The sequence below is a fragment of the Battus philenor genome, unplaced genomic scaffold (assembly GCF_028537555.1).
Source record: "Battus philenor isolate CCGP_79_NKW_IND1 unplaced genomic scaffold, ilBatPhil1.0.hap1 SCAF_7, whole genome shotgun sequence".
Classification (NCBI taxonomy): domain Eukaryota; kingdom Metazoa; phylum Arthropoda; class Insecta; order Lepidoptera; family Papilionidae; genus Battus; species Battus philenor.
The window spans coordinates 2064369-2085055 of record NW_027181737.1 but is presented as its reverse complement, the minus strand read 5'-3'; the positions used below and the strand labels follow the sequence as shown (position 1 = coordinate 2085055).

The 20687-nt window shown below is 34.5% G+C and overlaps 1 protein-coding gene across 1 annotated transcript; it reads left to right on the top strand.

Moving 5' to 3' along the window:
• The first annotated feature begins 604 nt into the window (after nucleotides 1–604).
• Nucleotides 605–19225, top strand: LOC137931135 (ionotropic receptor 40a-like). Its single transcript, XM_068774535.1, has 15 exons — nucleotides 605–792; nucleotides 1723–1816; nucleotides 1889–1984; nucleotides 2916–3052; nucleotides 5794–5953; nucleotides 7143–7249; nucleotides 7328–7421; nucleotides 8320–8478; nucleotides 9475–9628; nucleotides 11120–11352; nucleotides 12499–12658; nucleotides 15185–15281; nucleotides 15813–15963; nucleotides 16996–17089; nucleotides 19032–19225. Exons 1-15 carry the CDS (start codon nucleotides 605–607, stop codon nucleotides 19223–19225), a joined length of 2118 nt encoding a protein of 705 aa, XP_068630636.1.
• The last annotated feature ends 1462 nt before the right edge of the window (nucleotides 19226–20687 follow it).

Here is a 20687-nt window from a genome sequence, read left to right as displayed (position 1 = left end):
CCGTATACTTGATAAGACTGAAGCCATTCTTGATCAAGATATACATAATAATGTACTCTTAGTGTTGAAAGGAGAACCTTTGTATTAGGGGGACCGAAAAGTAATGTCGTTTCTGTCAACATATTTGATTTTAACCGCTCCGACATTGAAAATTTGTATACTACATGGCAAACGGTTGTTGATAACGCAGAAGAATATATTGTTGATTAGAAATAAAAACTTGTTAAAATGTAGTCGTGTGAATTTAACTTAAGAAAGCGATATTACTTTCTGGACCCCCTAACAATAAAGCCTAAAAATAAAATCAGATGAGGATGCAAAGTTAAAATAATCATATATAATTGATGCACAACGTATGTATTATAAAAGACTGTATCTCTGGAATCCCAGTTTGAAACACTACCATTACTCAGAGAGTAATGGTAATGTTTCAAACATATATTATAATATTATACCTATCTATTTATTACTTAATCTATGTCATAAAACATAGATGAAGTAGCTGTTCTATTAAACTGATATATCGTCCGAAAAATTACGATCATTCCTTCATTTTCACGTTACAAGAATCACTTGTGAGTTTCATACTAGAATTTCATGTACAATGAATTTAATTATAGTAACATTCTCATGTCTTACATTGTGTAATGGTTTCTTAAACATAATTAATGTTATCACACCAGATTCTTTGACTAATCTGCCCAAGGATTTTTCTATTGCTATTTCAAATATAGTTCAAGGTATACCAACAAAGGCTTTAACAGTTGTTAGAGGCAATTCAACGAATATCAGGTAATTTTTTAATTTTGTAGTTTAACACATAACTGAGTTATAAATATGGTACTTTTTATTTTTAATTTACTATGAGATATTAAATTACATACTTATCAATATTAAAATTAAAAATAATTAAGTTTATCTTATTTACACTTTTTTGTACAATATAGACAATAACTAAAATAGGAAACAATTCATATAGAGATATAAGAGGCAGTCTTATCGCTCGAGGCGATCTCTACCAGACAACCTTTGGATAGAGATGAGAGACATGAAAGAGAGGGCAGTTTACACTTTATTACATAAAAATACATACATTACTATACATATATATAAACATTCTTACATAAATATATATATACATAAATATAATACAAATACATAAATCACTATATAAATAATCTTTTGATTTAAAGAGAAATCAATTTACAGACATATATTAACCTATTTAATGGAATCAGGCGTCATTTTGCGGAAGTCCATCCTAAGTGAGAAAAGGACCAATATTTAGCCACTTCCGCACGTACAGTCGTAGTTGTGCAACAAAGTGCACCGCCCGCCAGCCCGCTGATAAATGCGCATGCGGCAAACAACGCGAATTACACAACTACCACCGTTAAATCACTCTCTTTCGGGCGGACGACTGCATGTGCGGAAGTGGCTAAATATTGGTCCTTTTCTTACATGAATTAACCTGTTAATTCACGTTCGGGGTACTTTCAATAATGAACAAGAGACATGTGGATTCCTACTAGGAAATATGATGTAGATCTTTATTAAAAAGTCTATGTTATACAGTACTAAGACGATCAAGAAGAGAAATAGAAGAATTTTGTTTTACAGCATTGAAAGAAGTAAATAGTGACGTATCTTCTATGACGCTGCGTTTTAGTTCTCAATGTTTTTATGTTTAAAATATTTTAAATACTTTTATTTAATTTATAGATCACGCGATATGGTTAAATTGATATGTCTATTAAATGAAAATAATATACAAATCATAAATCTCGACCTGACTTCCCAGGATTACAAGGCAATAGTAAGTATGTCAAGGAGCATATGTATTTTTTTAATTTGATAATGTCGTTTCAAATAATATTTAATTTATAAGTATTTCAGTTTTTTAAAAGAAGGATTAGATAATTCTGAAGAAAGAATCAGTCTTATATTATGCCAGCCAGTTGAATGTGAAAATCTAATTTTAGAGGTAATTTTAATTGAATATTAAATCCTTATTAAGATAACGTAGTAGTCTTCTATATTGACAATAAATATAATACCATCACTCTTGTCACCATCACCGTAATTATCATCATCGTCGTTTCACCACCATAGATGTCTGATGTCAGCCAAAAATATGTTTGATGACTTACTGCCCTTGAAGAGTCCCAATAACACACCAATAACATTAGATAGCAACATATAACATATCATCCCATACACTAGTACTACAAGGCACAGGCCTTCGCTAAAAAAATCTATGGGGGATGTACCATAATCCCCACCTTTGCAGGCTGGTTGTCAATTATAGTGTAGTATTTTGATACACAAAGAACTCAGCTGCCATCATCAAGAAATGTCTGTGAACAGTGAAAATCCTAATTAATTAATACACTAAGTGTGAATTATATAAGACAGTTTACAGGGAATTGAACCCGCGACTTACGATTGCGAATCACAATCCTCTACCGCTAGGTTAAAACTGATCACTATCAACATGATCACCATCATTACAATCACCGCTATCATCATTATCATCAAAAACAATAACAATCAAAACGAAATTTGCTAATTTGTACAGCTCACATTTTAAGTTTTATTGAAATTGTGATTGATTTTAAATCAGATCTTTATTTGTTAATAGAGGCATAAGATATTTATCTTTATGCATAATCTTTGCGATATAATAAATTTCATAAACTCCCTTTAAGAGGGTTGATTACATTAGGATCTTATTAAAGACAATCGTATTCTTTAAAGAAAGATTTTGCTTAAAACAAAATAGTTTGCATTCGTTAAACTAATTACTTACTGTAGTTTATTCGTAGCAAATTAGCAATGTTGAGTAGTAGCAATTGTGTATTTTTTTTAGAATTAATAAAGTTAATAAATTATCAATATATGTTTTAATTTAAAAGTTGACAGAACACAACTTGATACATCGATCGATACTTTATATTTTCTACTGGCCTATCGGTGAACCGAGTATAAAATTTCAACGGACAATGAAGGATGCGATGAGAGTCGCAGTCATTACTAACCCTAGAGACGGAGTGTAAGTTTGCTTTTTAATTACATATTTAATTACACACATGTGTTGTCTAATTGTGGACATAATGATTTATAAGAATTTCTTATCAAACTAAGTGCAGAGATATCAGGTAAATAGGTGTTAAGTTAAGTTAAAAATGTTACAAAAATGATGTGATTATATTATATAACCTTACTTCTTCTTTTCAGTCATTCAGGCACTGTAAGGCAAAAGCCTCCCCCAAAGATAGCCAAGACGACCGGTCCTGCGCTACCTGCATCCGGCGACTTCACGCGACCTTTACTATGTCGTTGGATCTCCTAGTGGGGGTCTACCCAAAAAAAACGTTCTGCTTTGGAAGAAAGGTTTCCGCGGCATTAGAGAGTCAGCAAACCAGTACATGTTTAATAAGACGGTTTAAACCATGAATATATTGCATATGTACATATGTCAATATATTCTTTATAAGTATATAAATATTTATATGTTGTATCCTCTTATTTATATATATTACTTATATGTATGTAAGTAACTATTTATATAATTATAATAAGTATAGTATTTATATAAAAACCAACCAAACATTTGGTCACCAGCCGACTATTCGACACCAGCTTAGGTTGACTAGTAGAGAATGTTAGGCATTAAGCCCACCTTCAAAAAGTTAGTTAATGAATGAAGGTCAATAAATAAACAAATAAATATGCTTTATAAACATGATGAATACTACAATTTTTATCTTATTACAAATAAACACATAATTAAATTCTAGAAATTAATATATAAAGAAATTATTTATTTATTTTATTTAACAATAATCATTGTAAACTTTGTAAAATATACATACATTTATCGCTCACGGCAATTTCTTCCGACCAAAGTATGGAAATAGAGATGGACAAGTTTCGGATAGTTTACGCGTATATACTAACATACATATACATACATACGTTTATTAATATATATTTCTTATAAATAAATAATAATACATAATTACATCATACGTATACATCGAAGAGCAGTGACTTGCGATTGTAAGTTGCAGGTTCGTTTCCCGGGCAATCTTATGTAAGTCACACTTTGTGCATTAATTATGTATGATTGCTATTGCTTACAAACAAGATTTCAGAGGATGGGCAGCTGTGTTCTCTGCGTACTATAATACCACACTGCGATCGCCAACCCGCTTACCAAGCGTGGCGATTGTGGATTATCCCTCCATAGATATCTTTGGGGTAGAAGTATGCCTTGCTGTAGCCGTCTTTGGGCCAAAACGTATATTACCTGAAACCTCATTCTGAAAAGAATATAAGAAAAGGAAAAATAAATAACTTATCTAATCATAATTTAGTCATGCAAAAATATACATGTTCATCTTTAGACTAAAGAACGCTAACATAAATCTAACCTTTGAATAATTTTATACTTCAAAGAGCATGTTAAACTGTCAGTCCCCGGGATTCGCTTTAAGATATCAGACGTTAGATCAGGTAGAAAAGCCTTTCCTCCGGTTCTAAAATCGGATATTAAAGCTAGCCGTAATTCTCGTTAATTAATATTCCCTAGTAAATTAAATTTGATACTTTACGTAACCCTGAATGAATGTTATAATTAGAAAATGATAAAATAATATATAATAAATCAATAGATACCTATGCTCAGAAATCCACATCCCACCGCTGAAATAATGATGAAGGTGATGATGCCACCTGATGTCGATAACCATCCATGGTTCTATAAACATAGCTGCGGTGATGGACGACAAGACTAAGTTACGAGTTCAATCGTGAGAATCTAAATAACTCCTAAACATTGAGATAATATTCGTTTAATCAGCACTTAATTCGCGTTATCGATTAGGATCGTCAGGTCGATTAGAACTATTACTAGTATTTATATAGTCATTAAAAATCCAATTCTTATAAATGACTACACCTCTGCGATCAAAGAGTTAGGTAAATTTGTTATTTAAAACTCTTGTGCGTTAGGAATATAGGTATTTTGTTTCCTAGGTCGGTAGGACTGTCTATAACATTTGCCAAGCAATTGTTTATCAAAAGGTGTAATTTTCTCCAAATTACACGTGTTTTTGTCAACTCAGTCTGGATTGGTGTCAAAATCGGACAATATTTTTGTAGAATAGCGTCAAGATTATGAACCATATAGTTTCGCAATTACTGTATTCGCCTTCGGCTTCTGGCTATTCAGCAAACTCAAAAAACCTATGCGGAGACATCGTTTCGACACGATTGAGGAGATAAAAACCGAATCGAAGATCTTAAAGGCTATACCGGAAAAACACTATTCCGACAGTTTCGAGGGTTGGAAAAAGCGTTGACAAAAATGCATTTTATCGGACGTCGATTATTTTGAAAGATTTGAAATTCATTTGCAAAAATAAATACAGAGTTTACATTATATAAACAAATTCACCTAACTTTTTGATCAGAGTGTAATAGATTAAACAGGAATGAGGAGATCGGATTTGTAAGTTAAAATAGCATGGGCAAGTTACGTAATGCGCAGAACAAATGGTCACTTAAGATCCTAGAGTGAAAACCACAGACCGGCAAACGCAGAGTAGGATTTCCACGTACAAGCTCTTGAATCCAGAATTCTAAACTAGGTCGAAGCCCCTTCCAGCAAGTTCTGTTGTTAATCTATAAGGATGTAAATCGAGCAGTAGTTTCCTAGAATTGGAATTAAGATGATACAATAGATTATTTGAATCGTCTTATAGTAATATCTTTTATGTTTATTTCAAGGTTTAGAATATATTACAACCAAGCGACACCAAATCGACTCCATCATCTAAGCCTCGTCAATTGGTGGTCAGGAAAACTGTACAGATCTCCAGTGCTACCACCAGCCAATTTGGTGTACAAAAACTTTCAGGGCCGTATGTTTGATGTTCCTGTATTACATGTATGTATTATTTACCTGATCATACATTTATTATATATATACTTCAATAGAGACTCAACATTTTCTTTATATGTATGTGTATATATGTGTGTGTGTGTGTGTGTGTGTATATATATATGGCACCCGTTTTTAATGACCTCTAGTTCCCATTGCCATGAGTAGGGCAGGAATGTTATTCGGGTTAATAATTTTTTCATTGAAAATTTTTATATCTCATTCTACTCTTCACAAATTCTTTGGTGCTTTCCTTTCGTTTTTCATAATATCTATCTTTCCATCACTCACATATGAACTGCCTTTCATCGCCTTCCTTCTCTGATCCTCATTCTTAGATCATGATTTTAATCACTGGTAAATTTTGGTATTGACTCATTTTTAATTGTGAGTAAACCAAATTTATTCGTTTTTTATAGATTTTTTTTTAAATTTTACAATTTTAGCTTACTTAATTTACTTGCTTTATGGTCTTGTCCGACTCCTGTACTATTGAGTCCTATTTTTATTTATTCAGATAATCCTCGCCCGACAGGTTATCTAAAACATGTTATATTACACCACCTTGTACGATGATCTACCACCTTGTAAAGATCGTCAAGATACTCTGGACGCAGTGTGCTTCCAATCGATTGATCATATTGGCAATCTATGGGGGAGGCGAAATTTCCAGCTGAAGCTAATATGCCCATATGCTAGAAAAATACAGAAGCATAATTTTGAACAGCTTTATCATAAATAGATTGACAATTCCAGGTTTAATGCTACAAAGCGAGGAACTAAGACACACGTACACATAATTATTTCAGACTACAATAATTCTAGTGGTACTTCTTCTTAGGATCAAGGTCTTTCAAAGAGCAATTGAGGGCTACTCGCTCGGAGTTTTGATGTGAAATCGAATCAAAAAATGAGGAGATCCGTAGAAGAACCAATATCACTAACGCTGCTCGAAGAATTGCTCAACTTGTAAGTGGGTGGTATATATCGCTCGTGGAACCGATGGCTGTTATGTCCAAAAGCTTCTAGAGCGGTGATTACGACCAAGTAGATACAGCATCAGTAAACTTTCCACTAGATCTATCGACGACATATATTTAATATAGTGGGACAAAACCAGTGTTTTTATATACTTTGAAAAATTTCATTGTTCTATTTCTCTGCTATTAATATTATTATATTTAACAAACTTCAGGCACCCCCGTGGCATTTCGTTAAATATTATAACAACTCAACCGTCGAAGTGACTGGAGGCCGTGACGACAAATTATTGTCTTTAATAGCGAAGAGGTTAAATTTTAGGTACATTCTATTTTCAACCGTTTGTTTTAAGTAATAAAGTAGAAATTAAAGGTGTTATAAAAATATATAAAATTACAGATACCAATATTATGATCCGCCAGATAGAAGTCAAGGCTCGAGTATTTCAGGTAACGGCACATTTAAAGGTACTCTTGGATTGATTTGGAAAAGGGTAAGTGGATAACTTCCTATTTGAATCTCATTTATTTTTAATCGTTCTCGAAGCTTCCATAACTAAATGGCTCCTACGAACATTCCATCTAGCTAATTCGTTGCACTATGTTAGTTATTTTCGTTCACCTCATTCCTCATTCACTCTCTCAGAGAAATCTCGTTGAACAACTGTGAGCTTGCAAATAAAGCGCAGAATGATAGATCACGTCTCAAGGCCGCACATCATAACTGGCAACACATTAACCAATGATTTTCGTCTTAAGGAACTGATATGTATTGCACCAGAAGATATTTAGTAGAAACAGACCTAACAAATTACAATTAAAAAAGTTTTGATGGTCCTAGTAGAGCGGTCTCATCTGAATGCTAAACCAGACCTAAAAAAAAGACGTATTGACTTTATTCAGCCGATGGAGGACCACTGCAAGACTTTGGAGAGCTATGAGTTAATACTAAGTTCACGTTAAAATAATATGATTGGAAATTTCATTTTTTTCTACAGTAAACATCACCTAAATCATTTCAGGAATAGAATGTAACGCCAAAACTTTGGACATTGGACAAGAAGTCTCTCCGTACCGTACTCTTTGTACAAGCTATCAATCTTCTTCTGCTTTTCAGGAGATGAACCCCCACTGCAAGACATAGGCCTATCTCAAAGATCGGCATGATACCTGATCCTGCGCTTCCTGCATCCAGCGACTTCCACCTAGTAGCGTCGGTCCACCTAGCAGGGGAGACGACTACTCCACGTTTTTCAACTCTTAATCACCATTCAAAAATCTTTCAGAATTCGGAAAATTCGGAATTAAATTGCACGAGTGATGTACCCCGCCTATTTGACTTTATCTCATATATTTTGTAATTAATAAATAATTAATCCTATTTACATTCAGAAAGCAGATTTCTTTATCGGCGATGTGACGGTAACATGGGAACGTCTTCAAGCTGTGGAATTCTCTTTCGTCACCCTTGCAGATTCGGGGGCATTTTTGACCCACGCACCGGCCAAGCTTAGTGAGACACTTGCTATAATTAGGCCTTTTAGATGGGAAGTGAGTAATTCTTATTACCTTTTTTAATAATTAGAATTAACTAATTTAAGATAACAGATGACCGCCAGCAACACAGACCGGAAAGCGTAAAGGATATCCACATCTCAGTCTTGAACATGGGAGTCAATCAAAAGCCAAGATTCATTTTTGTTATTTGTTTTAAAAAGCATTCAAATGTTATTAATTAAGTACGACTTGCATAGGTAAGGAAATAAAAAAAAAAAAAGAAAACAAAATTATCACGCACCGGCGCGAGACCGGCACTACAAAAGGGATTTTCTCTATCAGTGCCAGGTCTCCCGTTTTTGGGCCCATGGCGGACCCTTCTACGTTCTCATATTACAGGCGCAAAAAAATTATACAAGATAACTAAAAACCAATAGTTTGTCAACAAAGTTAAGAAGTTCAAGCGTAGTGCAGACACGTTAGCATGTTACTTAGCGCGAAGCCGGCGCCGTGCTGGGTCATAAAACTTAGTCGGTAGAAATCTCGCGCCGGTGCGAGACCGGCCCCTCACCGTATACCTTGCGACTCGCGCCGGCGCGAGACCGGCATCTAAGTTATAAACCGGTTTATTATAAATATATAAGAGAGGCATCCAACAGTGGACGTCTAAAATAATGACGACGATGTTGAAGAAGTCTTTCGAAAACTAAAAATGTCAGCAGTTTATATCTCGATGTTTAATAAATGAAACAAATCCAGCAAAGCTGTTTGCTATTATTCACTAAAAAAAGAATTTCATTTAAAACGATTAGCGTGAAGCGTTTGACCAACATTTCAATAAAATATGAAAATATTCCATTTAATAATCAATCTCGTTCGCGGACGCTAAGAGGATTATAATTGCGCATTTTGTAATATTTGCATACCATTATGGTTACGTAATTTCAATTTAATGGAAACTGATTTATTTTAATTATTTTTCAATTTTAAATTGCTTGACAGCGTTTTATATTTGCAATTCAAAATTATAAGTTAGGTCGAAATTCTAAGGTCTGGCCATATGTCTTTGCTACATTGATGATCACTGGACCAGCACTCTGGGTTGTGATAGCGGCGCCGTACTTCTGGCAGCGACGTCGACAAAACCATCTGGATTTGTTCAACGACTGTTGTTGGTTTACAACCACGTTGTTCCTTAGACAGTGTAAGTATATTCTATCAATCTGTATACCAGTTCATCTGTATATCATATCAGCTGATAGACGGCCATTGCAAGACAAAGGCCTCTTTGAAAAACCGCTACCGCTTCAGCGACTTCATATAAGTATGTCATCAGTCTACCCTGTTGGAGGCCTGCCAACCCCTCCTACTTATCCCCTCATGGTAGCCAAACAAGATCTTTTCGACCCCAATAATCCGTTGGTCTAGCGATGTGCCTCACCAAATGCCACTTCAAGGAAGTATTTCTTCGTGTGACATTAGTGGTAGATAGTTCTTCTGATCTCCTAATTTCTAATTAAATCTCACAGGAAGGCCCGATTCTAGCTCTCTCCATTGCTTATAAGCCATTGATGCTTATATAAGCTGTTTTATTTTCAAGTCATAATTTTAATATGAAGCCATACGAGTTATGAATGCCGTGTATGGTATAGTAAATATACAAAAGAAGAGAATGTCGATGTAACTGATGATTGTATCAGATTTGTATAGTTATGTGATCAAGTTAACAATTAAAAAAAAGCAAAGTCGAAACTTGAACCCTTGACCCATGTTCCCAAGTCACATTTCTCAACCTCTAAACCATTATGAATTTTAAATCTCTAATCTAATTCTAAGAAAAATGAAATTTGCGTAATTCACTTCGATTATTCCAGATTGAAAGTAATTTGATTGAATATTAAAGTCAAATGGTTGATTGTTCTTTGTCCTTGATTCATTTGTATTGATTTTTTCTCTTTTAAAATATCTTTGTTTAATACGTTGGCCTAAATCATACATCTGTGGCGACTTTCTCGCCTATTCAACATTCAACGTTCCCAAACGTGAAACTAAATGTCCCTGACGTTCACCCACACAACTGGTAGATACACGACCCGCATTGGATAACGACCTGATCGATTTTATTGCGGATTCATTTAACATTATACAAGTCAACATCAAGTTTGATTGCACCTAGTTTAATTGCACCAAGTTTAATCGCACCAAGTTTGACTGCACCAAGTTTGATTGCACCAAGTTTGATTTTACCAAGTTTGATTGCACCTAGTTTAATTACACCTAGTTTCATTGCATCAAATCAGAAAACTATATCCCATACAATCTTTATAATAAAGAACAAATTTACACCTCAATAAATGATCATTTCAGGTAAGACGTCCTCAGCTGAACTTAGGCCTCTCTCACATTTTACCAAAAGAACCTGTTGGAAGCTGCTTGCATCCAGCGTCTTCCGATGACTTTAACACTGTCTGTGTATGGACATTTCACGTTGCACTAAAAATTATATTTTCAAAGGCAATGTCACTAGTCGCGAACTCTACCACGGTATCTTTACAAACAATTTTATTTCCTGAAACAACTGAAGGATGTGCTGTGTAATTCTTACTGAAACAACATGATTGTGAATAAGGCCTATATCAGTGGAAGCTCTACGGTTGAAGTAATGATGATGAAAAAAAATAACAATGCTTTTCAGCTTCAAGCAAAGAACCTTCAAGCACTCATAAAGCACGTCTGGTATCAGTTCTTATATCACTCGGTGCGACATACGTTATTGGAGATATGTATTCTGCTAACCTAACAAGCTTACTGGCACGACCAGCGAGAGAGCAACCGATTGGAACCCTAGAAGCTCTGGAAGAGGCGATGAGGGATAGGAAATACGAACTGGTTGTTGAAAGGCATAGCTCTTCTCTCACCATTTTAGAGGTAATTGAATTTTCTAGTGATTTCTAAATCACAGGATAATTGTTATTTCAGTCTATATATACCGGCTGCATAGGTCTACCCTAAAGATATGTATGTAGAGTAATACCATAATCACCACCGGGCGTAGGCCAGACCGTGGCCCACCTTGTGGCCTATTGTCCCGCACATGCAGGGATGCGCAGCCACCTAAGAGTAAAAAAGATGAGGAAAGGAAGGCGATGAAAGCAAGAAGGAATGAAAGAACAAAAATTGCAAGATATTGTGAAGGATAAAAGGAAAGAATAAAAGAAATTGAGAAATATGAAAGCGAGTGTCGAAAAAAGATAAAACTCTGAAAAATATTATGTGTAAATAAAGTCCCTGTCCCAAACTAGACAGGGGATACGAGAGGCTCCCAATAGCGAGGGCCTTAAAAAAATACCATAATCGCCACGCTTGACAGGCTCTCATGGTACGCAGAGAATGCTGCTGCGCATCCTCTGGAAACTTATTTGTGATCAGTAGCAAAACAATAATTAATGCACAAAGTGTGAATTGTAAGATTGTATGCCGGGAATCGAACTCGTCTACATTTGCAAGTCTCATTGCTCTACCACTGGGCTACCACTGTCTTGTTTAGGTTAGACATTAAGTTTTGTGTTTTTTGATGCTCCATGTGTATTCGTTTTTAAAGACACTATTACAAATATCATCGCCAATTCTCACAAACTGTAAACTAATTGGTGTTGACTAAATTGACTAAGTCTCAGAAAACAACATCATTTTAGTGCTAGAATGTTCACTGTTGGGTAAAGACTTCTCCGATCCCGGTTGCAAGTGGCATACATGAATTGTCTTCCGACCGTACATGGTATTTTTTCCACCTTGGGGTGGGATTTATCTACTCTGCGCTTGTCATTTTGTGGTCTCCGCTTCAGAACAAAGCTCCTGCGTCCATCTGTGCTACTAATAACAAAGTCTATACTATTTTCATCTTGAATTTGCTACAACAGCCAATTCGCACAGTCCAGATTGAATACGCTTAATATATTCTTTCTGAGAGAAATTCTTATATCCAAACAGGAACTTTATAAGGCATAAAATAGACCATATGTTAGTATAACAACTTAGATCTCTGAAGTTTAATATGATTGTTTTTTTTTTTAGAACGGAACCGGAGTGTACGGACGTTTGGCAAAGTTGATGCGTCATCAAAAGATACAACGAGTTAGAAGCATTGAAGTTGGTGTGAGATTGATTCTTGCGCACAAGAGGATTGCAGTGCTCGGAGGAAGGGAAACCTTGTATTACGACACAGAGCGTTTTGGTACCATTTAGTAATGACATCTAAATACAAAATTAATTTATACAAAAGTAATCTACATGAATATTGGTAATAGGTATAAAAGCTATGAAATGTTTTTTTTTTTAAATGGCTCCCGTTATTGGGAGCCTCTCGTACATTTATTTAACAAGTTTACATATATTTAATTTTTTAAAACCTTTTTTATTTTCGCTCTCTTCATTTATGCATCTTATGATCTTTCCATTCGGTATTTATTCCACATTTCTTCTTTCATTCTTTTCCGCTCTATGACCTTCCATTCCTCTGTCATTACACATTAACATTTTATTTATTTTGTTTCTGTTTGTTTTACATTCTTTTTATTTTACATTTATTTCACATTAGTTTTATAATTTTTTTATTTACAATTTTATTAAACTTATTTATCTTTTGTTTTTGAAAATTGCTTTGGTAATTATTGCTCTACAAAATGAGAGGAAGTCATCCTTCGTTGTTTTTTCTCTTATTAGGAAGGCTATTGATTCTTCCCTGATTTTTACGCCCGACCGACACTCGAAATCGAACCGGAGTCCCCCGAATGCGGAAGCTATGAACGGTTTTCTCTATAACTCATTTGCTCTCTCTTAACGCATCTTACCCTAGTGGTAGAAGTCGGAATTTTGCTATCGTAGGTCGCTGGTTTTATTCCTGTGATACAATCATACGCAATTCTCATTTTATTCATTAATTATATAGGATTGCGACTGCTTACCAAAAAATTTCCAGAGAATTCACAGCAGTGTTTTCTGCGTACCGTAATACCACACTGCGATCGCCAACATCCCTGCCAAGTTTGGTGATTATAGTATATCCGTCATAAATAGATATCCTTAGGGTAGACTTGTGCCTTGTTGTTTATAAACTGAAAAGGCATCATATCAAAAATAAACAACCTAATACATACATAGCTTATTAAATTTGATTATTGTTCATTATCTATTTCTATATTACATGTTTGTATTTTTTTAAAATAGATAGTGACCTTAGCACATTTTATATTTTTTATTCTCTTTTCTTATTGATTCGTTTTACAAATTATCGCGTTATTTCACTATCAGAAGTTTGTATATTTGGTCATTGAAGTTCTTTTGTTCACTACTGAGGAAGATATATTCATGTATAGAAAGAGTAAATAGTATAATATTAAGTAAAGTGAATGCATGTCTATGATCCCTAACTGTATAAAAAATACATTATGATAATGTTATGGTTCCACTCGTGTCGATTACGGTGATTACCTCTGAATGTCTGTCATAATCAAAACAAACTAACGGGTTAATATATGCACTAAGAAGCCCTTATGATGACCGTTGGGGACAAAAGGTTTTCAAATGACGACCACGAGCCGGTAGACGCGACATGCCTCCCCAGTAGGTAGACAGACGTCACAGCTAAATATTTAATGGAATCAGGCGTTACCTTGCGGAAGTCCATCCTAAGTAAGAAAAGGACCAATATTTAGCCACTTCCACACATGCAGTAGTAGTCGTGCAACAAAGTGCACCGCCCGCCAGCCCGCTAATAAATGCGTATGCGGCAAACAATGCAAAACACACACTGGACACTCTCACAGAGGACTCTGTGTTTGGCACTAATCGGCGTAACATAACTCCTGAAGATGTCCCCTGGAGGGGTGAAACACGTGTTGAGTGATTTGGCGGTGGCAGTTGTGTGCACTTTGTTGCACAACTACCACTGCATGTGCGGAAGTGGCTAAATGTTGTTCCTTTTATTACTTGACATAGCTAAAGTCGCAGGAAGTTTCTAGATGCAGACAGCGCAAGACTGTTCATAGCGATCTTAAGGGAAAGGAACAGTCTTTACAGTTGGCATTCATCAACTAAAAATATGATGAACAAGAATCCCTTTTGGCTTTTGCGTTCGGAATATATTATTAAGAATACTTGTAAAAAAAACGTTTAACAATAAGAAAGAAATATAAAAAAATTTAAAATCAATATTAAAGCTTATTATTGAAAAAGTATGTTATTCTATCGTGATTTCTTTTTGTTACATAAACTCTTGTTCGATAAAGCTATAAAAGCCTTAAGGCTAATAGAACAAACTGCTTTCGAAATAATACAATACAATCGTGTAATATAGTATTTTGACTATAAAAAATTGTTGTATATACATATCAGATTTTATGATTTCAGCTACAGTATGCCTACTGTTGAATATATGCCTCCCTGATAGATCTTCAATGATATGGGCTCAGATCAGCCTACGTTGAGCGTGTTCTGATGACCTTATGGGTCATCTTACACTACGATTGCTAATATTCACCCCTTCAGAACTTTAAGACTCGGGCTGTTATATTGGGCACTTTGACCTGCCTGCCACTTCGAATCACCAATCGGCTATATCAATTTACTTTCGATCGTCTACACATCTCATTGCTAAATCGATCTCGAAAAGAAATACTGAACATAACATACAATCGCATAACAACGAAATATCCACAGCTAATAACATTAATGTAATAATATGTTTTATTTATTGTCACAGGATCGCATAACTTTCACTTAAGCGAAAAATTATACACCAGATATTCAGCCATTGCATTGCAGATAGGCTGTCCTTATCTCGAAACATTTAATAGCGTGTAAGTTAAATTTTAGTTTTAATTTATACATAGTATTTAGCGCTTTAAATGGTTTATATTGGCTACCTTTATATCTAAAGAAAATAATGCTGGAAGAGCCAAATTTTATATATATTTCAGTTATTTTCAATGGGTTCTCTCTTTTTCTATTTAATGGAATCAGGCGTTACCTTGCGGAAGTCCATCCTAAGTAATAAAAAGACTAATAATTAGCCACTTCCGCACATGCAGTGGTAGTCGTGCAACAAAGTGCACCGCCCGCCAGCCTGCTGTAAATGCGTATGCGGCAAACAATGCGAATCACACAACCGTCACCGCCAAATTACTCACGACTACCACTGCATGTGCGGAAGTGGCTAAATATTGGTCCTTTTCTTACTCTCTTTTTCTATTTATTATGGGGCAGTGACGCAGATAATAATGCATTTAATAGTTCAAAAATGATTTACATAATACAAATAATTATGATTTTTACACTGTGTAAACACGTACATGTTTTTTTTGTTTAATTTTTAACTATTAATGTTCTAGGATAATGAATCTGTTCGAAGCCGGTATACTCGCAAAAGTGACGAAAGACGAATATAAGAATCTTCCAGAACAATCTAGAAGATCTGAACCTGTTACTGAGAGCGACAAGGAGAGCACAGACATTTCCGGAGACTCTATCACCGGTTCTCAGGTAAGTCTTTCTTAAATACAGGGTGTTTGGGTATTGGTGTAAAATGTTTAAAAAGTTGTTTGCTGGAAATTAATGTAGTAGAAATAATTAATAACATAGTGAAATAAATCGTTTTCAAAACTTCTGATTACTACAGGTCTAAATTAATTATTATTTACTATCTGTCGCTACAGCCTATATCAGTGATTCCAAAAGTGGTCTATATCGACCCCTAGGGGTCTATGACAACCTGCAAGGGGTCTACGTCAGCGAAAAAAAATTTGGGGGTCCATGAAATGAAAATGGAGGTTCACAATAGTGGATCTCAACACATACACTGATAATACCTATTTACTTACATCATACTATCTTATAATATCAAAACTTTTGCATTATTTATAAAAGTACCTATGAAGTAAAAAAAATATTATTTATTTTTATAAAATTGTGTAAGTTGTAGGATGTAGGTATTCGCTTTGTGGTCCCAATACATTTTGAACTTGTAAAAACCTGAGAGTCGCAGTCTCAGAGCTTCGGCAAATACGTTTATTCGTTTCCTGAATCTTAAAAAGGAAGGTGCTAAGAAAATATTTTAAAAATATAGACAGTATATCACACAAATTATAGTGAGTCAGTGTTATTTTGTTTGAGAGTGCTGGAGAAGTTAGAAATTTACAGGAAATCAATATCAGGTAAGTAGGGGGTCTAGCCAACACGGAAAAACATGGCAAGGGGTCTACGACACAAAAAAAGTTTGGGGAACTCTGGCCTATTTACTGTCAGAATTAAATAGCCCGGAAAAATTAATGAAACGAAGGATGTCAGGAGTGATAATTTTATACAGGTTGATTGAAAACACGTGTAAATGCTAAAAAAACTGTTTTCTGTCAAATGAACTATAACAGAACCTTCAGCTTTTCAAAGCTTTTACATCAGTGTATAGAAACTCTTTTTTTGTACCTCTTTTCTTAAATACAATTCGTCCTGTACATAAAAATTCAAATAAATGATCAATTTCAAGTGACGATATAATTATAACAATGACAATCGTAGATGCAGTCGGAATCGAGCATTGGCTTGGAGCCAGTTTCGCTGGTGATGCTTCGTGGAGCATTCTGTCTTTTAGGCGCCGGCTATCTCTTAGCAGGTAATACATTTAAACAAACACTTTTGACACGTAAAACGTTAGGCAATTTAAAAACTTATTTATATATTTTCCCTTGCCTAGTGTTTTATTTATTTATTCGTACAAACGAATTATGATCATTTTCAATGACTTATTTACTTATAAACAAATACAAAAGACCCCAAATTGAAAGGATCTTATTGAGATTTCTAATGGATTCAGACGTTATTTTGCGTAAGTCCATCCTAAGTAAGAAAAGGACCAATATACTACTATATACTACTTCCACCAATGCACTAGTAGTCGTGCAACGAAGTGCACCGCCCGCTGATAAATGCGCATGCGGCAAACAATGCGAATTACACAACTACCTCCGTTAAATCACTCAACATGTGTTTCACCCCTCCACGGGGCATCCTCAGGAGTAATGTTACACCGACCAGTGTCAAACACTGATTGTCAATAAGACCGGTTGGTAGCGACGTAAATCTAGCGTCTTCTAGCAGTCTTAACAAGGTTAACTTTTTATTCATAAACCTTAATTTATTTATATAACATTTCAGAGGTATACCACTGTAGGTTTAATTACCAGATTTTTCGTAACCTTCTACACTTAGTAACGGATTTGGAGGCAGTTTTAAAAGCCATTGTTTTAGGGAGCCCATCCGAAGAGGTACCAATTAATTCAACATCTGACCTTTGTGGGTCTATACTTAAAAGCCACGCATACGTATTCATTTAAACGAAATAAAAAGCTCTCGAACTTATTGGTTGAACAGAGTTTTAGGATAATTAAATATATTTTAAAATTGATAAATAAAAAAGGATACGAGGCTGTATTCAGCTTTCTGATATTATCGACCTCTCTCCTCGAGGGCAGAAACACACAATAATGGATCCGTATGGTTGCCTAGATAGGCAATATGCATTACAGACCTGCAATCACTCGAAATAGTTAACAACTCAGAGGATTCTATTGATTAAAATCCGAAATAAAACCATCTTTCTTCTAAATGAACCTTGTGTAGATAAGACCAAAAAAAATCCCCAAAAAACCTCAAATTAAGCAGTCAATACATGTAATTAAAATAAAGATCTCCATTCAAAGTGCCCTCAAAAAAACTTAGAACCTTCGAATACCGCTACCTTAACAATTAAACGCAATTAATGAAAATGTATTTAAATTTTTGACCTAAACACAATTATGATTAATTGACATTTAAAAGAATTACATCGAGTGTATTTTTTATCTTATTATCACCGTTGCCTCACTGCCGTCCCAAGCCATGCGGCTTGATACAACATCGACACTACACAGCTCTACTCGGGTAGAGCGGTTTACTACATACGATCGTCATCGTACAACTAAAATGTGTTTGTCTGGCTTCTGTTTTATTTTTAGGTTCACAGACCCTTCCGCTCCGTGAAGCTTCCGATGAAGCTGTAAAAAGCCCTGCACTAACAGCATCAACTTCAAACGAAACCAATTATGACATTTCAATTAGTATTTTTTGATAATAATTATAAACATGTCTAAGTTCATTAGAATATTATCTTGATTAATAAATACATTTAAAAAACTTTTAAGTTAAACGGTTGTGGAAAAATATGTACCTAGTCCGCCATATTGGAACGGCGTCCATCTTGAATTTTAAATTTTGACATCGTGTTTTACTAGTGTAGCCCTTTCATTTGATACCCATATTGAGGCGGTTAAGAAAAATTATGTAATCCGCCATTTTGTATCGGCGGCCATCTTAGATTTATAATGTTATCGATTTTATTATATTGCATTGTCATCTATATTAAATGTGTGTACCAAATTTCAGATCAATCTGACAACGGGAAGGTGCTTAAATTTCAATTTCTAATTTTGACCCAAATAAACAAATTCCGTACGGGTCGAACTACGAGTAAATAAAACCGTTTAAAAATTTTTAACATATATCTTTATTATTTCCAGCACTAGCTTTGATCGTCGAAATACATGTGAATCGTCGCTCTCAAACATCTGCAACTACGACGGATGTCAGTTCGACTAACAACCTGTCTAAATTGAGATCGATGGGAAAAATTAAAAATTCCATCAGACAAGGATTTAGAAAGATACTGAGGAGTATTTATGACAACATCGACAGGGCTTTTGGACCCGAATGAAGATTATGTAGAAAATTTAAAATATACGAATATAAATTCTTATTAAATTTAAAATGTGTTTTATATATAACCTAGTCAATATTTTTCAACCAATTTTTATTTAAAAAAAAAAAAACGTTAACGCACATCTCGAAGAAAATAAATTTCGATTGTACTTTTTTGTGCAGGATTCAATAAATTTCTTATAATAGAACTAACAATACAAGTATTCAATAAAAAAAAAAACATTAGTTTATTAGTGGATATAAATTTTATCGAATGTTGTTTTTAAATAGTTATTTTTGTGCAGAGTTCCCCAAACTTTTTTGTGTCGTAGACCCCTTGCCATGTTTTTCCGTGTTAGGTAGACCCCCTACTTACCTGATATTGATTTCCAGTAAATTTCTGTACTGTGTAAATAACTGTAGTTAAGTTTATTGTTAGAAACTTAAAGTGAAAACACATGTTTATTTATACATTCATTAATTGAATTTAAAATAAAACTACTCAAAATAAAATTTTGTATCTGTTATGTAAAATATACGTAACATTGAATTAACATAAAATAAACTATAATATAACATAAGCAATATTTTTTTTACTTCATAGGTACTTTTATAAATAATGTAAATGTTTTGATATTATAAGATAGTATGATGTAAGTAAATGGGTAATATCAGTGTATGTGTTGAGATCCACTTTCGTGGACCCCCATTTTCATTTTATGGCTCTTTTTTTCGCTGACATAGACCCCTTGCAGGTTGTCATAGACCCCTAGGGGTCGATATAGACCACTTTGGGAATCACCGTTTTAAATTCATACAGGATATCTACTGCTGAATATATCCTCCCAAAAAAGATTTATATACAGCTGGTCTGAATTGTCCTGCACCCAGAGTTTTTCAACGATCTTGGAAATAATGTAGTCGCTTCTAGTTTTATTTCAATGTTTATAAAATACGATATTTTAAACTATTTGAATACCAGGAAAGTACGATTTGTTTTAGCTTTATGATCACTTAAAAATGCTGTACACAATAATTCATTGCCTTGCATTATAATCCGAACCGTGATAGGGGATTGATACTTGCGATCATAGGTCACTGGTTTGATTCCTAGGATACAGTTTTGTGCATTAATTATATAAGATTGCCTCTGCTCATAAACAAGTTCCCAGAGGATGGGCAGCAGCGTCCTCTGGGTACCAGACTGTGATCGCCATATTCGCCTGTCAATAGCGATTATGGTATATCCCCACATAGATATCTGAGGAGACCTAAGCCTTGCAGTATTTGGTAGACTCAGCTTGTCGTAAATAAGAGATATATTCCAACGAGTGAATAATAGAATTGGAATATAAATTTGAATCAACAGTATCTACAATACAAACTACGTATACATAACTCCGCATGGTTATCGACCACAATAGACGGTGAGTGTATAACACACTTAATATTAAGTGGAGTCCATCTCAAAACACGTA

Excerpts from the sequence above, each read along its gene's own strand:
- LOC137931135 (XM_068774535.1), top strand. The coding sequence starts at position 605 with ATGAATTTAATTATAGTAACATTCTCATGTCTTACATTGTGTAATGGT. Across the intron at positions 5,954-7,142 it reads TTGATGTTCCTGTATTACAT|GCACCCCCGTGGCATTTCGT; the intron begins GTATGTATTATT and ends AACAAACTTCAG. Across the intron at positions 17,090-19,031 it reads CGCCGGCTATCTCTTAGCAG|CACTAGCTTTGATCGTCGAA; the intron begins GTAATACATTTA and ends TATTATTTCCAG.